Genomic DNA, 23,263 nt, shown 5'->3' with positions numbered 1-23,263 from the left:
GGGGCCTGATTATTTAAGACCTTGTATGTGAGGAGCAGGATTTGGAATTGAATTCTGGATTTAACAGGAAGCCAATGAAGGGAAGCCAAAACAGGAGAAATATGCTCTCTCCTTCTAGTCCCTGTCAGGACTCTTGCTGCAGAATTTTGGATTACGAACGAAACTGAAATTGAAGCAACGTCACCATGGGTCGCAACCAGTGTTCCAGCACTGACACCTTTAAATTCGCCTGAAATTTGCAGCTGAAAAGTTTTGTGGTCAGACGAGAAAAGGATTGAGCTTTTTCGCCACAAAGACACGAGCTACGTTTGGTGCAATAAAGGCGAGGCTTTAAAACCTAAGAACTCTGTACCAAGTGTCAAGCATGGTAGTGGTAGCATCATTGCTATAGGGCTGTTTTGCTACCAGTGGTACTGATATGCTGCACAAAGTGAATGTAATAGCAAAAAAGGGTTAGATTAATTACAATTGGGTGTTCCCAGTGATCCCAAGTACATTAGAGGGTGTTGGAATGGATAAAACAGGCCAACTTTAAGCCTTAAAGAATGAACTGCCCACAGACCCAACCTCATCTATGCTGCAGCATCTGTGCCCAGAAACCAACCATTTAAATTTGCTCTAGCAACTCTGCCAAGAACAGCGGTTAAATATTCACCCAGAAACTTGCTGACGGCTATCAAGCAGTATTAGTAGGGCTGTGTGTTTGTATACCTTTGATCCTGTGTGGATTAGACAAATCCAAACTTGTGCACACAATTCCTCTTTTCTAAAGTCATTAAATATGTAAGCTGTAAATAATTCCACCCTGTAAAAGGAACAGTTCAAAGAAATCAGTAAAAGCCCCAAATTACTGCGACGTTTGTGACCAAAATGAGTGTATTCGCACTTCTGATCACAACATAAACACAGAATAGTGAACCGAGATCACCAGCAACACGTCTGCATCTACAGGACGAATACTGCAGCGCCTCAGTATTATCAATAATAACGTCAACGCATACGCGGCATACACACACCCACCCCCTCCCTTTCTTTTTAAAGGCTATTGTGGAATGTGTGAGGGAGAAATGAACCTTTTCATCCATTCAGTAACTGTCCTATCTGTTTCAGTCTATGTTGGGGTCAGCCGCAATTCAGAAAGCTTTTACACAGCTTTTCTAACAGTCCATCTCAATTTAGAGGAAAGAAAATTGTTGTGGGGGTTCACTTGTCTTTCTGTGCGGACAAAATTGGAACCAATCTGACCCCAATTTTTGTTTTGTTGGAAAAGCTTTCCTCTTTGCCTCCTTTGAGGGACATAAAAAAAACGCCATTGCATTTAGGGATTGAAGTATTTATTGAATTCAATGCACTAAAAACATAAACAGATGCATTATAGAGAGCGTGTCTGCACAGATGTGACATTGGCTTGAAAGTAGAATACAACATACATTTAATATATTCAGTCAAATTTAACTGGTCTTATAGAAAGATGTGAAAACTTAAAAAGTGTGATTAATGCATATGCAATTTATACTAAGATAAATTTAACAATATAAAATACAGTAAAGCGAGCAGCTGCTGAGCAAAACAGAGCTTTGGTCAAAATGTTTTGAAAGGAAATCTGGAGCATTAAGACCACTGCGTAGCTGGTTAGCACAGTATTAAGAGCTGACAGTGGTCGCATGTTTAAATAAAGGCACTTTCCACATTTCATAAAAAGGAATATGAATGAAATAACGAAAGTAAAAACTGGAAAACCAAGTAGTGTATCAAAATGTACAATAAATACAATTAAACATTTTATTTTCTGGATTAAAAACGTACAAATCCGCCTCACAGGATTCTCTCTGTGTCGTAATCAAACACCGACAACGGCTGTTATTTAGTTCAATGTTCAATTCATATTGTAGAGTCAGAAATTTCAAAAATAAACAAGACAGACTTGTGTTTGATTTACTATCCAAGAAGCAAAATGTGAAGCATGCACCGAGTTAAAAATAGTTTTTCATAGCAATACAAGGAAAAAGGTATTAAGCTTCAGAACGTGGTCCATGTTATATAGTGTTCCCTGCTGATGCACGTCACGCTCAGTCTACGTTTCTGTACCTGGAGAAGAGGTTATAGAGGACGCGCAGGGTTGATTTGAGGTCACAGTTCACAATATCTGAAGGACAAAGGAAGGAGAGTTACACATGGGTACATATATTCAAGGGTTCAGAGCTTGACCGTCTCTAGAAGTTGATGATCTGCATCCAGACGAGGTCAGTAAATACTTTTAAGTTGCATTTTTAAAAATAGATTTGGAACCTTTCAAAAGCAGTCAGCAGTAGTGTGGCTGGATTTCAGTCGAGGTGTATGACTGTCCCTTTTTCTGCACAGCAGCAGCGTACTTAGAAGGAAAAGCAGCACTACGAATGATGGTTTAAGTGAGCTTAAGCCACTGGCACAGTTGGAGATGTTGTGGCACCACAAACGTATAAGTCAGTACTTTGCACATGCAACAGATACCTGGATGACATGATGATGATTTTCATCATTCTGGTCTGAAAGTTCAGTTATTGTGATTCATATGCGATTATAGACGAGGCACATACAATCCTTTATGAGGGATGCTGGAACTAACTTGGCTGTGTTTTAGCGACTCACCTGCCAAACAACCACATTTCAAACAAGTATCATACGTGCACGTTGGGTTTAAGCTCAGTGACAAAAAGATCAAGTTAAGCTCGAGACGTTTAATCTCAAAAAAGTCTTACCTTCTTGCCATCACCATCTTTTTCTGCTTTTATGATTTTTTTGGGTACTTTGTATTCTCATTATGATAATTCTGTGTTTTTGTTGTACTAAACAAATGATAGGACCTAAAAATGAATGACAACTGTTTATACTTTTTTATAAACAGCTGTCATTCAAAACAAAAAAGCATAACAAATGTCAAGTGGAGGGAAAATTAGCATGTTTGGAGCTACTTAGGCTACGTTCACACTGCAGGTCTTAATGCTCAATTCCGATTTTTTGATCAAATCCGATTTTTTTGTCTGCTCGTTCACACTACAAATAAAATGCGACAGCAAACGCGCTCTAGTGTGGACGCTCACACACAACGCGCTCTGTTTAGACCCAAAGCAAACAATATTGTTTGACTGATGGCCGTTAATATAAAGACTTCGGACTTCACGTTTCCCAATTTTTGCTTTAAGTTATTTTGTCATTTACATAATAATGTAAATAACCTAATAATGATCCTTATTGCTGTTTTAGAGGAGCGCTGCTTCAAAGGATAGCTGCAGATTTCTGTCAGAATCTGCAGATTATGCAGTACAAATAAAATGTTCACGTTTCTCCAACGTTGTCTTCCCAACAGTTTCACCGGATGGCCAGGAAGCGTTCGCGATGTCTTCTCTGGCGCTGATAATTGGCGTCTGTCTTGTGTCAGTGACGTAAAAGACGGATTTAATGCGACATGACCGTTCACACAGCAGTCGCTTTCTAAAACATCGGATATGTATCGGATTCAGTACCACATACGAAAGTGACCCAGATCGGATTTGTGCCGTTCACACTGTCACACCATGATCGATATGGGTCGCATAGGGTCAAAAAAATCAGATTTGATGTGCTTTCGCCTGCAGTGTGAACGTAGCCTTAGAGTGTCCTTAGAGCTGAGAATGATATTTTGAGTCATGGGTTTGTGCAAACGAATGAAAAGTGGCCTACTTGAAAAATAAATTTAAAAATAGCAGTTTAGTAGCTTTACAAATGATAAAATATTATAGAAAATATTAAAAAATTTAGCAGCGGGTTTAGGATATGATGTACTTGTTTACACATTTTACACTCAGTGAATGTAAAGAATTATAAAGACATAATAAAGACAATTTAAATAATCAAAATTAAAATAAAACTAACAAAAGCAATGTTCATATTTATTTATTTATTTTGGTCAAAGCCAAAGGGACATGGCAAAGGTTCATAACCCCAACTCTAAGCTGGGATCTTTATCTGCTTGTATGTCATTATAAGCAATCTGACCCGTGGCTAATAAAAGACGATTGATTCCTGCAGCTAAAAAGTGAACAAAAACTAGTGGACCCTGGTGTGTCACCACATACAGCAGTGTATAAAGAAGGTTCAAAAGCACAAATATGTTGAATGAACATCCTACCCTCAGGTCGGGGCTTTGGTCTCTCCAAACCTCCATCCTGCATCAGCTCAAAGGAGAAGGACACATTGTGAACCTGCAGACAGAGTGAGGAGGCTGCTGAAGGAAACACGTCGCATACACGCAGAAACACAAATCGTACAAACTGCACACAGGTCCTCGTCGATAAGGGAACATCCTCTGTGGGCCGACGCGGCAAACACAGCACGGCTCTGTTCTGTAAGATCTCGAGCCTTCAGCAGCTGCACAAACAATCTGCTCCCTCATTTATCAGTGGATACATTACACCAGTGTCACTCAAAAAAACCCTCCTAATGCTGGGAAAGCGATACAGTCACAGAAAGCCACATTCTTCATGCTATCAAAGGTGAATGAGTAACAAAGTATAACGATATATTTCAAATAGCTGCTTGGATTTTTTTCCCCTGTTTGTTTACTATGATTTTGTTCTTATTTACTCTTCTAGGTGCCCCAAAGGAAACAAAAGAATCTTTAATGGCGGCTTTGAAGTCCTTCAGCTCATCTTTACGCTGCCTTTGTACATTTACCCAGCAATGTATGCCAGGATTCCTCCAGAAAACTGATAATTACGAAGCCGGGAAGCTGAGCTGATATTAACCCTTTAAGACCTGCCATAGAACCAAGTCCGCCAGAGCTTATATTATATTTTTACATGCTGTTGAGCCATTTTTGGGAGCATTTCAAGTTGCTGTACATCAATACAACCATTACAGCCTAGATTTTAATAATATGTCTGCATTAAGTGCATAGTAATTACATAAATTGCAAAAACGTGCAATAAACTACAAAAAAATTGAAAATCGTTTTTGTTTTTTTAACATATATTTCTAGTTAGAGAAATTTAAGAGGCTTATCCCTCAAAACTGTAAATACAAAAAAGTTGCACAAAATAGTTTCCCACCACAGGAAATTTATTTTAAGTGTCTTCATAATTTTATTTTTAAAATACACCAATTTTTATACACTGCAGGAAAAACGAAAATAAATATTATAATGCAAATTTGCAAAAAAGCAGCATATGCATCAAAATAAACTATTTCCAGCAGTGCAATATGAGTCCTAAGCATCCCAGAAACGACACAGAAAGTCATAAAGTCAAACATAACTTTTAAAAACACCAGTATAGGCTCATTGAGGCCCGGACGGTAAAAAACTACATTTCCGCGAAAATGACGTCACTTCCGGTTTCGGTCAGGTCATGGCGGACATGCGATAGTTCGCGCTGACGTCTAATCCAACGTAGGAAGTGTTATGAACAGCTGATCGGATCGGCAAAGCGTGTTTCTGGAATATTATGTTTTTGTTGCTGCAAGCGCTTTTTATGCAGTTTTTGCAAAGCTTTATGTGGAAGGAAACTGTGACCGAGGACAAGCTGATGGCATAAGATGTAAGTACAACTCCTCCGGTTTCATATGCAAAAAAAAATTATTGCGCTAGCTCACGTGGTTGCAGAGCTACCGGGATTTAAAAATAGTTATGCAAAACAGAGCATGCCCGCTCCGACCGGTTTTAAAGGGTTAATGTGGGTAGCACCAGACTTGTGTCTAGGTAAACTGTTTAAAGGCGGTTAAGATTTTTCACATATAGTGCATTTAGACGAGCAGATGTGAGGAAAGACTTCTCAGCCAGTCTGACTCAAAAAATGGGAATCCAATCACAGGGAAGAGATGGTCGAAAGATGTTTTCCATTCTCCGCACATTGTGTCTGTCGGTGTATGCTCTCCCTGCAGTGAAGTACTAAAAGCTTTGCCCAACAAGGGCTTATTGTGTGAAAAGCGTGACCTTAGCCCATCTAATAGAAAAAAGAAAGGAAGAGCCTGGAGTAGAGATCCACTGAGCAGAAGCAGGAGTGCTTTCTTGATGCCTCGTGCTACTTTTCACAGCCCACCCCTGGTGTATCGCCCACAGGCCTCTGGGGCCTAAACACACACACACACAAACACACTCACACACCGAGTAAGAGCTGAGCCCCTAAGCCACTCCAGTGTTTCCCTGTGCAATAGGAGATTACAGATGCTGTGGGGCTGGTGCCTGTTCTTCCGGGCCAGGAATGTCCGTGTGTGTGTGTGCGAACGAGCAGTTGTGTACATTGAAGCACCCGATGCCCATTTTGCTTCGCAGCTTGGCAAGGGCAGCTGGCCAAGACCCAAACAAAAGGCTACTGTGGTGTCTCCGCAGATTGCCTGCTCAGAATACCGTAGTACTACAGAGGCCAATGGAGAGGAGAGATGGCTCTGCAGTGAATGGGCTCCGGGGAAAACGGATGGCATTTATCAAGCTATTGAGGGGAGAGAGAGTCTTGGCTCCAAGTATGTGAGGCTCCTCAGAAATGGAGTATCGATTTAGGCGTGCTCCCTAAACTATAGGTCAGGGCTAAAGATTGGTGTCGGCCATGTTTCTCACAGATCTCTGAAAGAAAAATATTAGACGTCGGAGCTCACAACTGCTTCAAAAACAACCTAACAGAGCTGCGTTTGTGTTTTCTGTGACGTCTGTGCTGTTTTACGGGTGAACGACTCATCAAATGTCACGACAGCCTTTTTATTCAGCAACAAATACAAAATAAGTGTGAACTTTTCTGCATAAATATGAACTGACCCCATACAGATATGCACGCACATCTCTAGACACTACCAACCATGCATACCTCTTCTAGTCTGACATTTAAGCCCCGTACCTCTCTGCCTTATAGCTACAAAGGTAAATAGTGATCATATTGAGGAAGCGTGTTTTTGGTGAGACATTTCTTTAACCACAGTTTACCTTTTGGTCAAAATTCTCTGGTGTGAGAAAGAAGTTGTAGAGCGGCACAAAGTATCCTTCCAGCAGCCCCATCAGCAGCACCAGATAAACACCATCTGCAAACTGAAACAGCAGCACAGTCACACTCGGTGGTGAGCCGTCAGTGCCTGAATAGCGGGGGCGTGTAAGAGAATTGTTCAAACGAGTCGAACTGGTTTATAGACATGTGACATTGAGCACGGCGTTTACAGACTTAACAAAAGAGATGTGACATCATCAAATGGCTATTAAAACCTACAAATAGCATTAAACAGTGAGCCTGCGTGTGTGTTTAGGTGTGTGACGTACCTGCGTGTCCAGTTCAGACACCTCCAGGTTGAGCTTGTTCAGGTGTTTGTTCACAAATGTGATCAGTGTCTGAGAAGAGACAAAGGAAGGTGTCACACACATAAAAAAAGTGCTTCAAAGATGAAGAGGAAATAGTCTAAAGAAACAACAAGACCCTGCAGGGTGTTCCAGACGGACCAGTTTTCACAACTGACACTAAAATATCCTCAAGCTTCCTAATTTTACAGCTTCTGAGCAAAAGATAGCTTTAGATATTACTATAGAATTTGTTGTCAAAGGAGCAAAAGCGTCTGGACTTCTTTAAGTTGCTAGAAGACGTTTCACCTCTCATCCGAGAAGCTTCTTCAGTTCTAAGGTCAAATGGCGGCAAGTCCTTTTCACAATGAGCTCACCCGAAACCCTGGCTGATTGGGACCCACACCCATTAGAGGATCATCAGGGGGTCCTTTTGTCCCTCTTTGGGGGGACACTCCCACTGGGTTTAAATCTGGGACTCTCCACCATTTGACCTTAGAGCTGAAGAAGCTTCTCGGATGAGAGGTGAAACGTCTTCTAGCAACTTAAAGAAGTCCAGACGCTTTTCTTTCCAAGCTCCTTTGACTACGATGACCTGATGGTTGTGTCATGGTTTGCAGCGGTATTTCAGCCAGCAGAGAAGTACCGTCAGATTCTTAACCACCATGCAATGCCATCTGGAAAGCATCTGATTGGCAACATCTTCATCGTTCAGCATGACAATGGTCAGAAACACACTGTCAATGCAGTTAAAACAAACAAAACGACCTGGATAGAAAAGCACACAATCATGGATTGGCCTGCCCAGAGGCAGTGTGGGATCACCTTAACATAGAATGTAACAAAAGGCAACCGACATCCAAAGAAGAGCTTCGAATGTCCTTCATGAAGCCTGGAGAACATGAAGACTACTTCAAGAAATTTCTAGAAAGCTTCCTAAGAGAGTTAAGACTGTGTTGAAGAATAAAGGCAGTCACTTTCAAGCTCGTTGTATTTGCCCAGACTCAGTTATAATAATAATAATAATAAATTTTATTTATGAGCGCCTTTCAAGTCACCCAAGGACACTTTACAATAGGATAAAACACTTAGTAAAACAATGGCAGAATAAGAACAATAAAATAAAAGCACAAAATAAAATAAAATAAAAAATAAATAATAATAAAACAAAATTATTGCCTCATCTACCGTGTTTCTATCAATGTTTTGCATGTTTAAATAAATGACTGCCCTTTTCACCATTTTGCCAGGAAAATAGAAAAAATAAAGGGGGGGCTCGAGACTTGCACAGTACTGTATTTAGATTTCAGTGTTCCATAGTCCCACATAGTACAATGCTACTGCAGAGCCTCAGTACCTTCTTCACAACACTCAGCTTATCAGGGGCGTGGTCAAACAGGGTGTCGAAAGCATCACGCTCTGTGGAGAATAAAAATAGATCACCATTAATAAATCTGGAAAAAAAAGTGTTACATAAGTCACTTCTTTCAAGAAACCTACCATGTCTGCCGGAGAAGGCCCTGAGAAAGAAAAAAGGGAAACAAAATGTGTCAGGTAAACTGATTTTTACATCATCAATTTTGCAATATTTACACCAAACAAGAGGGAAAAAAACAAAATGAAACGCAAACGCTTCCAGTTCAATCGCAGAGGAATGCAGAAGGGCGGAGGGATTATGTCACAGACATAACAACACAATAATGTAGCTGCGGTCTCATAATTTGATTAACAATAGGCATATGTACACTTTGGGTATTCAAATAACCTGGGTATCATCAGTGGCATGGTCACACTGAGCACATACTGCAGCACAATACAATGATCTCAATAGGACAACAATACAGGGAATTAATACAACGAATGAAGATGTGCAGGTTTTCTATGGGAATGGAGGGCCTCTTGTCTGTTATTACAATGTTAGCACTTTGGAGGACGTTGCTGTTGTTGGAAAGGGTCAGGTGGTTTTGGAGGGTAGGGAGCAAGTGCAGCACCAGTGTCCCGGAGGAAGAGATATCGCAGCGGGCAGGCCAGCAAGAAATGGCAGACACACACACACCCAGAAGCACTCCCACACACTTTATGGTGTAATCTGTGATGGCAAAGGCAGGCAGGTCTGGGCAATGGTCCTGGTGGTGTGGTAATAACCGTATATCCACTGTGACCATGCGAGTGTGTGTAAGCCTCAGTGCATGTGTGAGTGCGTGTGTTTTATTAGCAGCCTCCATCTACCATGACAAAATGTGTGTGTTGGCCTGCCGTTATCACCCTCGTTGCTGCTGTCAGGCTGCAGGACAGCCTCACAGGGAGACAAACAGTGCGTGTGTGACAGAGTGTATGTGTGCGATTTAAATCGTCTAATTCTTCGGCTAAGGGTGCCATCACATCTCTTGTTCAGATACAATGGTTGCCTGCTCACCAGTGCACAATATTTCTTCTGAAAGCCCTCATAAAACACAGGAGGCTACTCAGATTCTGGTTTTTGGGTCTACGGTGCTGTTATCATCGGGACCGGTGTGACAAAGATACACAAATTCATTCATTCGCAGTCTTGTTTACTTCTTTGTAATTATATTCTTACATCCAGCATATCCATGGTTACTAACCTGGCTAGACTATGACAATCGACCAAAAATAGACACGGGAAAGGATTTCTGTCGAGGTCTTTAGTCGGGCAGTGTGCTCCTTTTTATTAATGTGGATGATGTTTTAATGCAGAGAATCATATCCAGCTGGTTCCTTTTTATCACCAGCACTAACATGTGTCAGGCTGAGTGCAGCACATGTGTTGTGAGGTGTAAAAAATGAGTCACACAGTGGAGCGTACTCACTCTGTGTTGCCTGTGATTTCCTCTTGAATTTGCCTTGACTGAAGGATGCCCTCTCTTTTCTGGAAAAGATAAAGAGAGGATAGTAAGTTCATGTGCAAGACATTGTTTAGCTTAATACAAGTAGAACCTACTTTGAGCCGTTCACAAAGTGACACTACAGCAGGTAGCCCTACATGTTTGACTGATATGAGTCTCCTGCTGGGATCGAACCAGGAATCATTCACTTGTCAGCCTAATGTAAAAACCACAAGGATTACAATATACAGTGGGGCAAAAAAGTATTTAGTCAGCCACCGATTGTGCAAGTTCCCCCACTTAAAATGATGACAGAGGTCAGTAATTTGCACCAGAGGTACACTTCAACTGTGAGAGACAGAATGTGAAAAAAAAATCCATGAATTCACATGGTAGGATTTGTAAAGAATTTATTCGTAAATCAGGGTGGAAAATAAGTATTTGGTCAATAACAAAAATACAACTCAATACTTTGTAACATAACCTTTGTTGGCAATAACAGAGGTCAAACGTTTACGATAGGTCTTTACCAGGTTTGCACACACAGTAGCTGGTATTTTGGCCCATTCCTCCATGCAGATCTTCTTCATGCAGTGATGTTTTGGGGCTGTCGCCGAGCAACACGGACTTTCAACTCCCGCCACAGATTTTCTATGGGGTTGAGGTCTGGAGACTGGCTAGGCCACTCCAGGACTTTCAAATGCTTCTTACGGAGCCACTCCTTTGTTGCCCGGGCGGTGTGTTTTGGATCATTGTCATGTTGGAAGACCCAGCCTCGTTTCATCTTCAAAGTTCTCACTGATGGAAGGAGGTTTTGGCTCAAAATCTCACGATACTTGGCCCCATTCATTCTGTCCTTAACACGGATCAGTCGTCCTGTCCCCTTGGCAGAAAAACAGCCCCATAGCATGATGTTTCCACCCCCATGCTTCACAGTAGGTATGGTGTTCTTGGGATGCAACTCAGTATTCTTCTTCCTCCAAACACGACGAGTTGAGTTTATACCAAAAGTTCTACTTTGGTTTCATCTGACCACATGACATTCTCCCAATCCTCTGCTGTATCATCCATGTGCTCTCTGGCAAACTTCAGACGGGCCTGGACATGCACTGGCTTCAGCAGCGGAACACGTCTGGCACTGCGGGATTTGATTCCCTGCCGTTGTAGTGTGTTACTGATGGTGACCTTTGTTACTTTGGTCCCAGCTCTCTGCAGGTCATTCACCAGGTCCCCCCGTGTGGTTCTGGGATCTTTGCTCACCGTTCTCATGATCATTTTGACCCCACGGGATGAGATCTTGCGTGGAGCCCCAGATCGAGGGAGATTATCAGTGGTCTTGTATGTCTTCCATTTTCTGATGATTGCTCCCACAGTTGATTTTTTCACACCAAGCTGCTTGCCTATTGTAGATTCACTCTTCCCAGTCTGGTGCAGGTCTACAATTCTTTTCCTGGTGTCCTTCGAAAGCTCTTTGGTCTTGGCCATGGCGGAGTTTGGAGTCTGACTGGTTGAGGCTGTGGACAGGTGTCTTTTATACAGATGATGAGGTCAAACAGGTGCCATTCATACAGGTAACGAGTGGGGGACAGAAAAGCTTCTTACAGAAGACGTTACAGGTCTGTGAGAGCCAGGGATTTTCCTTGTTTGAGGTGACCAAATACTTATTTTCCACCCTGATTTACGAATAAATTCTTTACAAATCCTACCATGTGAATTCATGGATTTTTTTTTCACATTCTGTCTCTCACAGTTGAAGTGTACCTCTGGTGCAAATTACTGACCTCTGTCATCATTTTAAGTGGGGGAACTTGCACAATCGGTGGCTGACTAAATACTTTTTTGCCCCACTGTACATCTTATGATGTACCTTTTTTTATTGTTTCTTAATCCAATTAATCTATTTTTATTTTTAATTGTTCTCAAATTTCAGTGGATGTGCCTCAGGGTTAATTTTATTTTAATTACTTTCCTTTTTTTGTCTTTTTAATTGATTCGAAATTGGTTATTACAGACTTTTTCTTTCATTACTTTGTGCTCCGTCTTATAATCTGCTTGTCAGTCATCTGTGTACATGAAAGGCGCTATGCAAGCTAGTTTCACTGACTGACTGATTGACAGATATTATGCTAACTAATGCTACCTCAATGCTGGGGATCATTTAAACTAAATAATCTATAAAAACCACTGTAGACGTATGTAAATGTCTCCACCGTGCAGGCTGTCTGATGCAGCAGGTTTTTAATATACCAGAAAATGCTGACAGCAACTGTTACGAGCAACCTCAGGAAGTCCGTCAATGTTTGTGGAGTTTTATCGTCATCCTTATTAAGATGCTAGGGCTGTTCGATATAACGATATATATCGGATGACGATATAAAAACATCTATCGTTTCATTTTACGCTATCGTTTGTTTCGTGGTGTCGCAAAATAAACTGTTTACGGCAATATTTTTCATTTTTTTGATGGTCACCATAGCGGCTATATTAATTTCTTAAAGTTCTCTTATATTTTATATAACCACACTACGGACGGACATGCGCCTGTGTTTATGTGTTGTCGTTAGCAACAACGACGGTAAAACCATCGAGTGTCCGCTTGTTTATTTTCCACATAAACCTTTCACAATAAAGCTCAATATCCTGTTGAGACTTCAAAATAAACTGAATCACGTGAAAAAGTATGCCGAGTATTTACGGATGAGAAGTAAAAAAGTCGTCAGGTGCTAAAAAATAAACCTTAGACTCAAACGTTAGAACAGGCTTTTCCCCGCAGCACGCCGTGTAATAAATACTCACAAAGAAAACGGCAGCCATTACAACCTATGTCTACAAATGTGTAGTTTCATGCATCAGTTAAAACACTCGACTCCAGCTACATGACGCCCAGCTGGAAACACTTCAGCTACCCAAGATTCACAGAATTTACAGAAAATGTTAAATGTGATTTATATCGTTATCGGACGATACATGTTTTATATCAGGATATGAGATTTTGGTCATATCGCACAGCCCTAAAAGATGCCATCTCTCCTTCTTTCTAATGATTTATTCCAAGTGTTGACTGGTTGTGGAAAAGGATTAGTCCAGGCATGTGATGGGGTCTTCGTCCTTCTCTCCTCCTACCTGATCTCCATAAGCACCAGCTTTATTCATTTACTGCTGCTATAGCTTTGTATATTAAGTACAGGCTGAGTGGGAGTTACTGGCAGTTTTGCTTATTTTTATTTTAGTTTTTCTGGACGAGGTTAGGGGAGAAGCTGGAATGTGACGGCCCATTATGTGGCTGGTTCATGGTCTTCTCCCTCTTTTGTTTGTTCTAGCGCCCATGTTCTTTTGTTTCTGTCTGTCCTTTTGTGAGTATCTATGTTCCTGTTATTAAAAGCTTGATGAATGGCAGCAGCATCTCACATGTTGGGTTCCTTTGAGCCATAGATTTAGGGAGCGTAACATCAACAACCTAATTTCTACATCAATCTATCCTGTCACTGACTCCATCTTCATTGTGGTAAAGCCTTTATTGAAAAATTGTCTTCTACAGACATTTCGATCTTTACTAGATGTCAGATTTTAAACTCAGTAAACATTAACGGTGCTGAGACTTTTGTGTGTCCCTGACAATTAATGGTGGAGAAAAAAAGATGTTCAGACCTCGTCCTGTGTGCAGAACAAAGCCCAGAAACACAATCACGTATTTTAAAGTGCTAACTCGCTCGTAAACATGCAGGAGAGACACAACACGTCGCGTCTTGTTAATGTGGCCGTATGCTGCATGCATTCAGACTTATCCAGCGTTTAAAATAATACACAAATACTGCTCAGTAAAACCTGGTGCTCGTGCCGAATTAAGGAGGACATGCCTGATTATTTTTATAAGCAGCAGATAAAAAAAAAAAAGAACGTTCACCAACCTGGACGACGACTACTTGAATCGAGACGTGGTCCGGCAATCTGATCGGTGCTCTGAAGTGTTGTGACAGCGCCACCAGCAGGTGCAGGATGGCAACTATGCTCTTAGCATGAACTGCTAATGTAAGAAAACAGAAATAATAGTCAGAAACAATAACTAGCAGATCGGTGAGATCAGGATTTTGATCAAAGGGGTTTCTGGTAATAGTGAGGTAAGTCTGTAAGCATAACTGTAGCATAAAATGAGAACAATTAGTGTTTTATTCACATCATTATAGGTACATTATTATTATTTAAATGTTAAATATATCAGAAATCCTCCCACAGATCATACTGTGGTGGCTCTGGAAAAGAAAATGTGAACCAGAATTAGCACCTTTATATTTCTATTACAAACTTTCTGTCATATCTTTTATTTTTTGTGGCATTTGATAAAGTTAAGTATTAGTATTTACAGTACAAAAGAGTTTTGCATTTGCATTGTGCGCTACCAATTTAGTCAACAATTTCAAATGTCACATAATGTCGTCATTCTTCAACCGACATGTTACCGACACACAGCTCTTTCTACACCATTTCTTTCCCCAATCTTTAGCCTTTGGATTATTTAATGTGATTTTAATTGGGATGCCAAATAACAAGGCAGGAGGTTTTTTTTTATTTTTTTAATATCGTTCAAGGAATTTAGAATGAAAAGTTTTACGTGGCAAAGTCGTGTACATACAAACACAAGATGCCAAAAGTTGCCTTGAAGCGATATTATAAAAGCTACAAAATACGAGCTTCAGTGAGGAGGGAGAAAGCACAGAAAAACAGAGTGAGAATGGCTCTTAAAGATCAGCCTGATCAGTCAGAACCGCTGACTCACTCAAGAGATGTGCAGTTAGCCATCCAAACACAGATTTACCTTTGGATACATCAATCAATCAGGATCAATTAATTGTCTAAAGCAAGCCTTTGGTTGTTCCACATGGTATTGGCAAATAAGAGAGGAAGCTAAAAGCATTCATAAAACCTTAGATCCCTGCTGCATGAGGACCTAAATAGGCAGCATCAGGAAGGGTTTTCTACGGCCTCTGGATGTGAGATGAAAGCGGGGACAAACAAAATTGATTAAAAGAAAGCTCCTCAAATAAAAGGACAGCCAAATCAATTACATTCTGTGCTATTAACTGTGCTCTTTAGCATATTTGAAGACATCTCGTACTTAATATCTTTTCAAGGACACAGTTTCTAGCAGAGGCACATTTAGGAAAGCAGGATTTTTCAGTTTTAAAAGAACATAACAAAATCAGTTGTGTTCGTTATCCTAAAGATTTTCTCTGTGTGTTATTACATCATTTTTTTATCTTTCTTTTGTATTTTATACCACATAACTGCTTTCGGAGGTTTCTGGGTACTTAAGTACTCACTGGGTAACCCAAGAGCCTGAAACATTGTTACAATTTATGTTATAGTTCCTTTGTAGCATACTGGAAAGCCTGGTCTCTGTGCGTCCTGTGGTGGACCAATCAATGTACACAGTTCATCTAAAGACTAGAAAGGACTCCATTGGCGACTCCATTGGTTGCAAAGGACACAGCTCTCAGTAATCCCATTCCTGATCATTTTATGGGCTCAATCTCTCGTTTCAGAACATACGAAATGAACCTCATTCAGTAAATTATTGTCATTATTAGGATCAGAAAGAAGTTTCAAAACACCAAGTCTGATCTCAGTACTATGGAGCCTCACTGTGCAAGTTCTCCTTGCTGCTTGGGGAAAACACAATCTGCCAAGTACCTTAAAAATCTGTAAGTATTCTCTGTTGCACTCGTGTGTGATGAACAGACTGTTGATGGCATTATTTCTGGGCTCATTCACACTTCATTGTGAACGTCCAACTTGCAGCTAATGACGAAAGTAAAAAGGCAGTGTGCAGGGAGCTCAACAGTAATTATTGTTACTCACTCTGTCAGATCAAAGAGTGCCATCAAAGGACAGATGGAGAGCTCTCTTAACATGCGCGGCTACACGGTTACATCTCAGCAGGAAGCATATTAATCCAATGGACAGATGAGTACATTCAGACACAAATCCTTCAAATACCGTTTTCCACACAGGAAGGAAACAATGAGGGTCATGACAAGCGCCAGATTTATACAGTTTTTTCTGTATAAATAAATAATAATTCACAGAATAACAAAACCACCACTCCACCTTGTCAGTGAAGACAATGCGTGGTAGTGGCTGATCTATCGATGGGTCAGTATTAGTTATCTGCTTATCTATCAACCCCAGCATTTATACTTGATGATGAGAATTTAAAAGTAAAGAAGAGACAGGAGAAACACCTTTCTCCTGCTATGCGTGCTGATTTGACATAGTTTATCCAACACAGAGGACTCTGCAACTCGTGTTTGGAAAGTCACAAACACAACAACCAGAGGGGTGTACTACAAAGCCAGATTAAGGATTTGTGTCGATGTTAAAGCCCAAACTTATCCTGAACACATGACCTGGTTGACAGCCGGTTATGTTACAGTTTCAGTTCAAAGCTAGAAGATGGAAGCGGCGTGTTTTCGCTGGTTCTTTTATTTGCAGCTTGTTCTAAACTGCAAATAAAACCCCTGGATCGAGTGCAAACTGTCGATGCACTGTAACTGTATTGTGCACGCATTTGTTTGGTGATGCAGAAAATATATAAATGTTTTTATACTGGATTTTAATCATTTGCCAAGTTTCTTTTACACTGTTGGAATTGCTGGTTTTTGAACATAGAACACACACCAGTAACACCTTTTCAATAAATAAAATGAAATAACACAGTGTAGAGATGGACCGATCCGATATTACGTATCGGTATCGGTCCGATACTGACCCAAATTACTGGATCGGATATCGGTGAGAAATAAAAAATGTAATCCGATCCATTAAATATCAAAAAAGCACCTCACAAAACTTGCGACACGGCGTAACTCGGCTCATAACCGCAGCACGTAGCAGCAGTATGCATCACGTGATAGAGCAGCTGTGTGTATTTGTAGCCTTGCTAGCAAACCAGCATTTCATCTCCGAGGACGTTTTCCCAGAGAGAAGTAAAGCAAGTGTGTAAGTTCATCTCTGAATGTTTGTAAAGCATTCCCACGTTAAGCTTAACAACCGAGATATGGAGCGACTGCCTCTCTCTCTCTCTCCTGCTGCTACTTCAATCGTGAAACTGCTTAATGATCAGCTGATCGGCTTTTCTGTCGCGAGTCCGTCTCTCTTGTTTGTTTTTGGCCCACTTCTCACCAGAAAGAGGAAACCAGCGGCTGAACAACAGCAGCACGTTTAAGCTTGATAAGCTGTTGTTAGAATTTATTTAATATTACTTTCTAGACCAGGATCCTTTTCTAGCAGCTGACCGCTGGTAACTGTGCAGGGGCGGATCTAGCAAAGTGTAGCCAGGGGGGCCGATAGGGCATGAACAGGCAAAAGGGGAAACAAAGACATACTTTTCTTTCTTATTCTCATTTAAAATGTCGAGCTTTTAATAAATAATTATCTGACTCTTACACCCAAAGTTTTAATCTGATGTAAAATATATAGACGTCCATTACTGTATATAGTAACTGTTAAGTCTAATATAGTAAGCTATACTACTTTTTCCTTCGGGAAGATACCATCCGTGCAGTCTGCAATTCTGTTGAAGAAAGATGTTGAATCTATTTAATTATTCTTGAAAAATAATTTATTTTTGTGCATTTTCCCCCTGCATCAAATTAATTTTGATTACATCGATTAAGCATCATGAGGTGGAGGGTGGTTCCCTTTTTTTTTTTTGCTGGGAGTTTGCAACCCTATTAGTATAGTACTCATACCAGAACAGGGAGGATGGAGCAGGTTTAAGTTTATTAGATTGATCAGTATTGCTGAACTATGAAATATTTTGGGCGCAGTGTATTTTTTACATACAGGTTTAACAGAATAGCTTTAGTGTTGTTATTTATTTAAACTTGAGTATAAACTTATACAAAATGCAGCAAGATATTAAAAAAAACGTTTTATTGATTAAAAAACACTATATCGGATTCGTATCGGTATCGGCAGATATCCAAAGTTATGATATCGGTATCGGTATCGGACATAAAAAAGTGGTATCGTGCCATCTCTAACACAGTGTATAGTACATTACAGTGCAGTATAGCAGTGTGTTTGTTCTTTTTAAATAATTTTTTGCGTAATATTAGATTCTAGTAGAGTAACTTTGTATGTCACAGTTCAATATAATTTATCTGATATTGGGTCGTGTTGCAGCCCTTCAATTCAGCCTCTAATTGAAACAAGCTGCTTTAGCCGACCTCCCTTTAATTCGACTTTCTTCTGAGGAAACACGTCATTTTGGATTTGTTGGCAGTAACACGTCTTTTCCTCTTCTTTTAACAACAGTCTGTAAATATCCATGAACTGAGGAGGACACAAGTCCTGGGACTTTTGGGAGAGGAATGCTGTCCCATTGTTGTCTGATATAAAATTCTATCACTCGACAATCCTGGGAATCCTTCATCATATTTTACGTTTCATATGTTTTCAGTTGGTGAAAGTCACCCAGACTGCAGCCAGACTCTTCTACTGCAAACTCATGCTATTGGAATAGACGCATTTATCATTGTCTGCTGAAACTTGCAACACTTTTCCTGAAAAAGACAGCCTCAGGGCACTGATGCGGAATGAAATTACCGCTGATACCAAGAAGGCAGTCGATTTCCTGTTTAGTCTGTTTAGTTTAGTTGTTTTTTTTTCTTCAATATTTTATTTTAATTTTTTTCAGCATAGAAAACCCCTCAACAAACAAATACAGCTCAGGCGCTGAGATGATAGGACAAGAAGTAGCACAATAATAATAATCAATAGGGAAAGACAAAAGAAAGAAAACATTAAAATTAGAAACTACCAGTATCCATAATGAATTAAATGTCATGAATATGTAATAAACAGGGAAACTGCAGTGCCATGGTACATGTTTATACAACGTGAGCTTTCTCAAGTTGAGTACAAAAAGGAGTCCAGGATTTTGAGAAAACATTTGCTGCAGGTGTTTGCAGGTATCCAACTTTTTCCAGTTGAATGACTGATAACATGTCATTGAGCCAGACACTGAAGGAGGTTAGTTGTTTTTTTAGACATGTTGCTGCAATCAAAAACAAAAAAGTACTGGCAGCGACCAGTGCTACCCCTCAGCCTCCTAGCAATTGCAGCTATGCTATCAATTTAAAACTCTCGAGTCGCCTCATTCTCAAGTTATCACATTCGCAAACTCCGGTGTCCACTTCACCTCATTAAAACTTTGTTTGATATGAGCATTCACTATTATAATCGTATATACATGACAGAAGATAAGCAAAAGCAGAAAAGAGCCACAATCTATTTTTGTTAGGGTTAGGTCACTAGATGATGGATATGAGTGAAAGATTTCTACTATGCTGTATCTGCTGTGTGTGAAAATATTTAGTTTTTTTAATTTTTATTTATTTTTTACTATCTATCCTTCGACTGTTTTCCTCTTGTAGATGCAAACATCCATTTTCCCCACAGGGATTCATCAGGTCCTGTCATATCATTACAAGTGTTACATAACAGCATATTGTGTTTCACAACAGTCGTTCAAATGACTGGAGGACAGATGGCTCACCGTCTTAAAAGAAATTTCAATTTCATCAAATTAAACTAATACATGGAGAAAGCGGTGCAAAGACTTCACACAGCACAAATACAAAATGCAGCGCATCTCACTGTAGTGTTTGCACTGCATTCTCAAGGCTAAATAACTGAAAGTGCACGACAACAAAACCAAAAGCTGCCTTTGGCGAGACGACATTACTGCAGGAATTAATGAAGAAATAATGAAACTTTCTTACAGTCAACATTCCAGCGGATGTTTCTGGTGGAGAGTTTGAGAGACTCGTTGATCCGCTCTAAAACCGTCTGCAGCTTCTGCTTCTGGGCGATCTCTGATTGGGTCACCTCTGCCACGTTCAGTTTCTCGCCTTCAAGCTTTTCTAAAAGAAGAATTTACAGTACATTTTAAACTCAGAATTTCAGCTATCAACTACTAATCTACTACTTATCAGATCGACCATCTGCCACCATCTTACTCTATCCCTAGCATGTTATCTTCATTATATCCAAGAATCTTTTCTTTTCTCCTGACTGGCAGCATCGTCTTCAACATCCTTTGTCCAATATATCCCTTCTCCTCCTCTGCGCATGTCACCCTTGACTGCTATCTTCAAACCGCTCAACCTGAGCTGCCCCTCTGATGTACTAATCTTGTCCATTATGGGGCGATCGTGGCTCAAGAGTTGGGAGTTCGCCTTGTAATCGGAAGGTTGCCGGTTCGAGCCCCGGCTTGGACAGTCTCGGTCGTTGTGTCCTTGGGCAAGACACTTCACCCGTTGCCTACTGGTGGTGGTCAGAGGGCCTGGTGGCGCCAGTGTCCGGCAGCCTCGCCTCTGTCAGTGCGCCCCAGGGTGGCTGTGGCTACAATGTAGCTTGCCATCACCAGTGTGTGAATGTCTGTGTGAATGGGTGGATGACTGGATATGTAAAGCGCTTTGGGGTCCTTAGGGACTAGTAAGGCGCTATATAAATACAGGCCATTTACCATTTTTACCAGCCTATCTCCAAACCACACATCACAGGAGGAGTCACAACTAGGGCTGGGCCATATCATACCGTTCACGGTAATACCGGTATAATGTTGGGCAATGATAAGAAAATGAAATATCGCGATAGAATATGGGCAAAACGTGCATCCGCAGTGCCTTTCAGTGTTGCCAACTTATATTATATTATATACTTATATAATATAAGTATACTTATATACTTATACTTATATTTAGCGAGTTTTCAGACCCCCTAGCGACTTTTTTTCTAGAAAAAGTTGCTAAAAAAGACGTGAAAGCGCATATCGCTTTTACTCTCAACAAGCAGCGGGTGCTGTAACGCAGTCAGTTCTTCTTTTACTCTTATGCTGTTTTGTGGATCAGGTTTAAAACTACTTATAAACACACACACACACACAAAGTAACTCCACCAGAGTGCCTATTTCGGGTCACTTTTGCCGGTCCAAGCCCGGGTAAAGGAGCAGGGTTGGAATTGTGACATTACAAAAAACAATAATTGCTAAAAGAAATTTAATTTGTAGTTCTAAATAAATTCTAAATGCATTTAGGATGTTTTTTGCTCACTTTATGTCTCGTCCACGATGTTATTTCTCTCTCCAGCAGCGTAGGTTACAATTACATTAGCATGACCAATTATGCAAATTAGGTGATGACGTCATTTAGCGACTTCTAGCGACTTTTAGGACAACCAATAGCGATTTTCCTTACTGAGGAGTTGGCAACACTGGTGCCTTTGTTTTCATATGCACATGGCTAAAAAAGCATGGCGGCGATGGAGAATGAGAAGGGCGAAAGCGGATGTTGAATGAAACAGATGAACCAGGATTGGTTTGTAAAAATGCTGCAACTTCAGTGATGTGGAACTGGTTTACCTTTCGTGCATCAGATACACACCAAAGCGCATGCTAGCGGTAGCGCATGCTAGCGGCATGCTAGCGGTAGAGTGGGCCGTCGTTATTGCCGTGTTTTTTGGAAAATACAGCACACTTAAAATCAGCCTTTGATTTTCTGAAAACCGACAGAGCCCCTTATAATCCGTCGTGCCTTATGTATGAATTCTGGTTGTGTTTACTGACCTTGAAACGATTTTATGTACACAGTGCTCGAAAAAATGTTTCAGTAAGACTTTGCTAAGCTACGAAGCCGCACCGCTTGATGGATTGTCGGAGCATTACGGCTATCATAGGCATGAGCCCCGCGGAGTGATACGTACCATATTGTGTGTGTATAACCTCTTTTTAAGTTTTGTGGATATTATACATGGTTATGCTGAGGATATGTTGGCCAGTTCCCACTGTAAATGCATTTTGGTTAAACTGTCAGCAAGGAATTTGCACTGTTAAATTTTTATATAACTTTAATTAACATAAAAAACAGCTGCTTGTTTAACCTCCTGCATTTTTAATTTTTCTTTGTTATTTGGGTTGATTGGGACCTAAAGAATGTAAAAACAAAGAATTACCAGATTTTTTTTTTAATCTAATTTTTGTTTTTGAGAAAAATGAGATCCACATAAGAGGCCACTTGTTTCAAACAGTGGCAGAATAATGTCCTCGTAAGTGGATATCTTGGTGGTGGTTTTTGCACTAATAAAGTTGTGGAGTTATAAAGTATTTTGTCTCGTGTCAATTATATCGTTATCGCAAATTTTCAGATGTATATCGTGATAAATATTTTTGACCATTTTGCCCTGCCCTAGTCACAACCATCATGTAAACCTTCCCCTTCAATCTCGTCGCCATCCTTCTGTCACAAATCTCCAACAACTCCACCCTCCCTGCACTCTCTTCTTCACCTCTCTTGAGCACCATCCTGTTTTGAATGGTTGAGCGACCTACACTACCTTTACTCCCTGCATGTTCACCTTTCATCTGTCTCCCTGTTATTCACACACATGTATTCTTTCTTGTTTCTAATGACTTTCATTCTTCAGCTCTCTAGTTCACACCTCCACCTCTCAAGGTTCTTTCCCCACCTGCTTCCTGCTCTCACTACACATCCCAGTGTCATCTGCAAACTCTTTGTCAAACCACAACAATGTGCGAAGGTTAACTTACCAAACAGCTTCTGCAGAACTTGACCATCATACAGATCCTCAGCCAGATCTTTAACAATGATCCTCTCGCCCACCAGAACGTCATTTATCCAGTCGATCAACACCTACGCAGGCAGAAGAAGAAACAGATGCTTCATTGGGGACTTACAATGTTTTATTTTTTATGATACAGCTCAGCTACCTTTAAATATACCTCAATATATCCTTTAAAGAAACACAAAAAACAAATAAAACGTAGAAATTATTAGCTTTTCAAAGCTTTACTTGGGCCCTTAGTCAAAAAGAAAAACCTTCATGAGTTCCTGCAGTTTGCGGTCATTCTTGGAGTTTGGGTCCACCATGGTGCGCACCTCGTTCTCCTCTGTTGGATGAGAAAAAGTTGGCAAAATAAACCAAACAACAGTACAAAGCAATGGAGCATTAAAGCATCTCAAACTGTGGATCCCAAAATGCTTTGGGTTAGCTAAAAATACGTTTATATCCTTCATTTATCCAGGTACAAGTTGGAAAAATCTCTTTTCTAGGAGGCCCAGCCGAGAGG

At 40.4% G+C, this 23,263-nt stretch overlaps 1 protein-coding gene across 1 annotated transcript in view; it reads right to left on the bottom strand.

Annotated features, from left to right (window-relative positions):
- Positions 1-1,317: 1,317 nt before the first annotated feature.
- parvaa (parvin, alpha a) overlaps positions 1,318-23,263 on the bottom strand; it is a 36,212-nt gene continuing 14,266 nt past the window's right edge. The window contains exons 3-13 of the mRNA XM_085169092.1: positions 23,013-23,083; positions 22,724-22,826; positions 19,899-20,039; positions 14,022-14,137; positions 10,099-10,157; positions 8,771-8,790; positions 8,628-8,689; positions 7,256-7,324; positions 6,929-7,030; positions 4,148-4,220; positions 1,318-2,146 (exon numbers count right to left, since the gene is read on the bottom strand). Of these exons, the coding sequence (XP_085025218.1) occupies positions 2,070-2,146; positions 4,148-4,220; positions 6,929-7,030; positions 7,256-7,324; positions 8,628-8,689; positions 8,771-8,790; positions 10,099-10,157; positions 14,022-14,137; positions 19,899-20,039; positions 22,724-22,826; positions 23,013-23,083 (893 nt within the window). The 3' untranslated portion in view covers positions 1,318-2,069. The remainder of the gene's footprint in view (positions 2,147-4,147; positions 4,221-6,928; positions 7,031-7,255; positions 7,325-8,627; positions 8,690-8,770; positions 8,791-10,098; positions 10,158-14,021; positions 14,138-19,898; positions 20,040-22,723; positions 22,827-23,012; positions 23,084-23,263) is intronic.

Source organism: Neolamprologus multifasciatus, chromosome 7 (genome assembly GCF_963576455.1).
Source record: "Neolamprologus multifasciatus chromosome 7, fNeoMul1.2, whole genome shotgun sequence".
NCBI lineage: Eukaryota > Metazoa > Chordata > Actinopteri > Cichliformes > Cichlidae > Neolamprologus > Neolamprologus multifasciatus.
The sequence above is the reverse complement of the archived record's forward strand: the minus strand, read 5'-3'. Positions and strand labels throughout refer to the sequence as shown.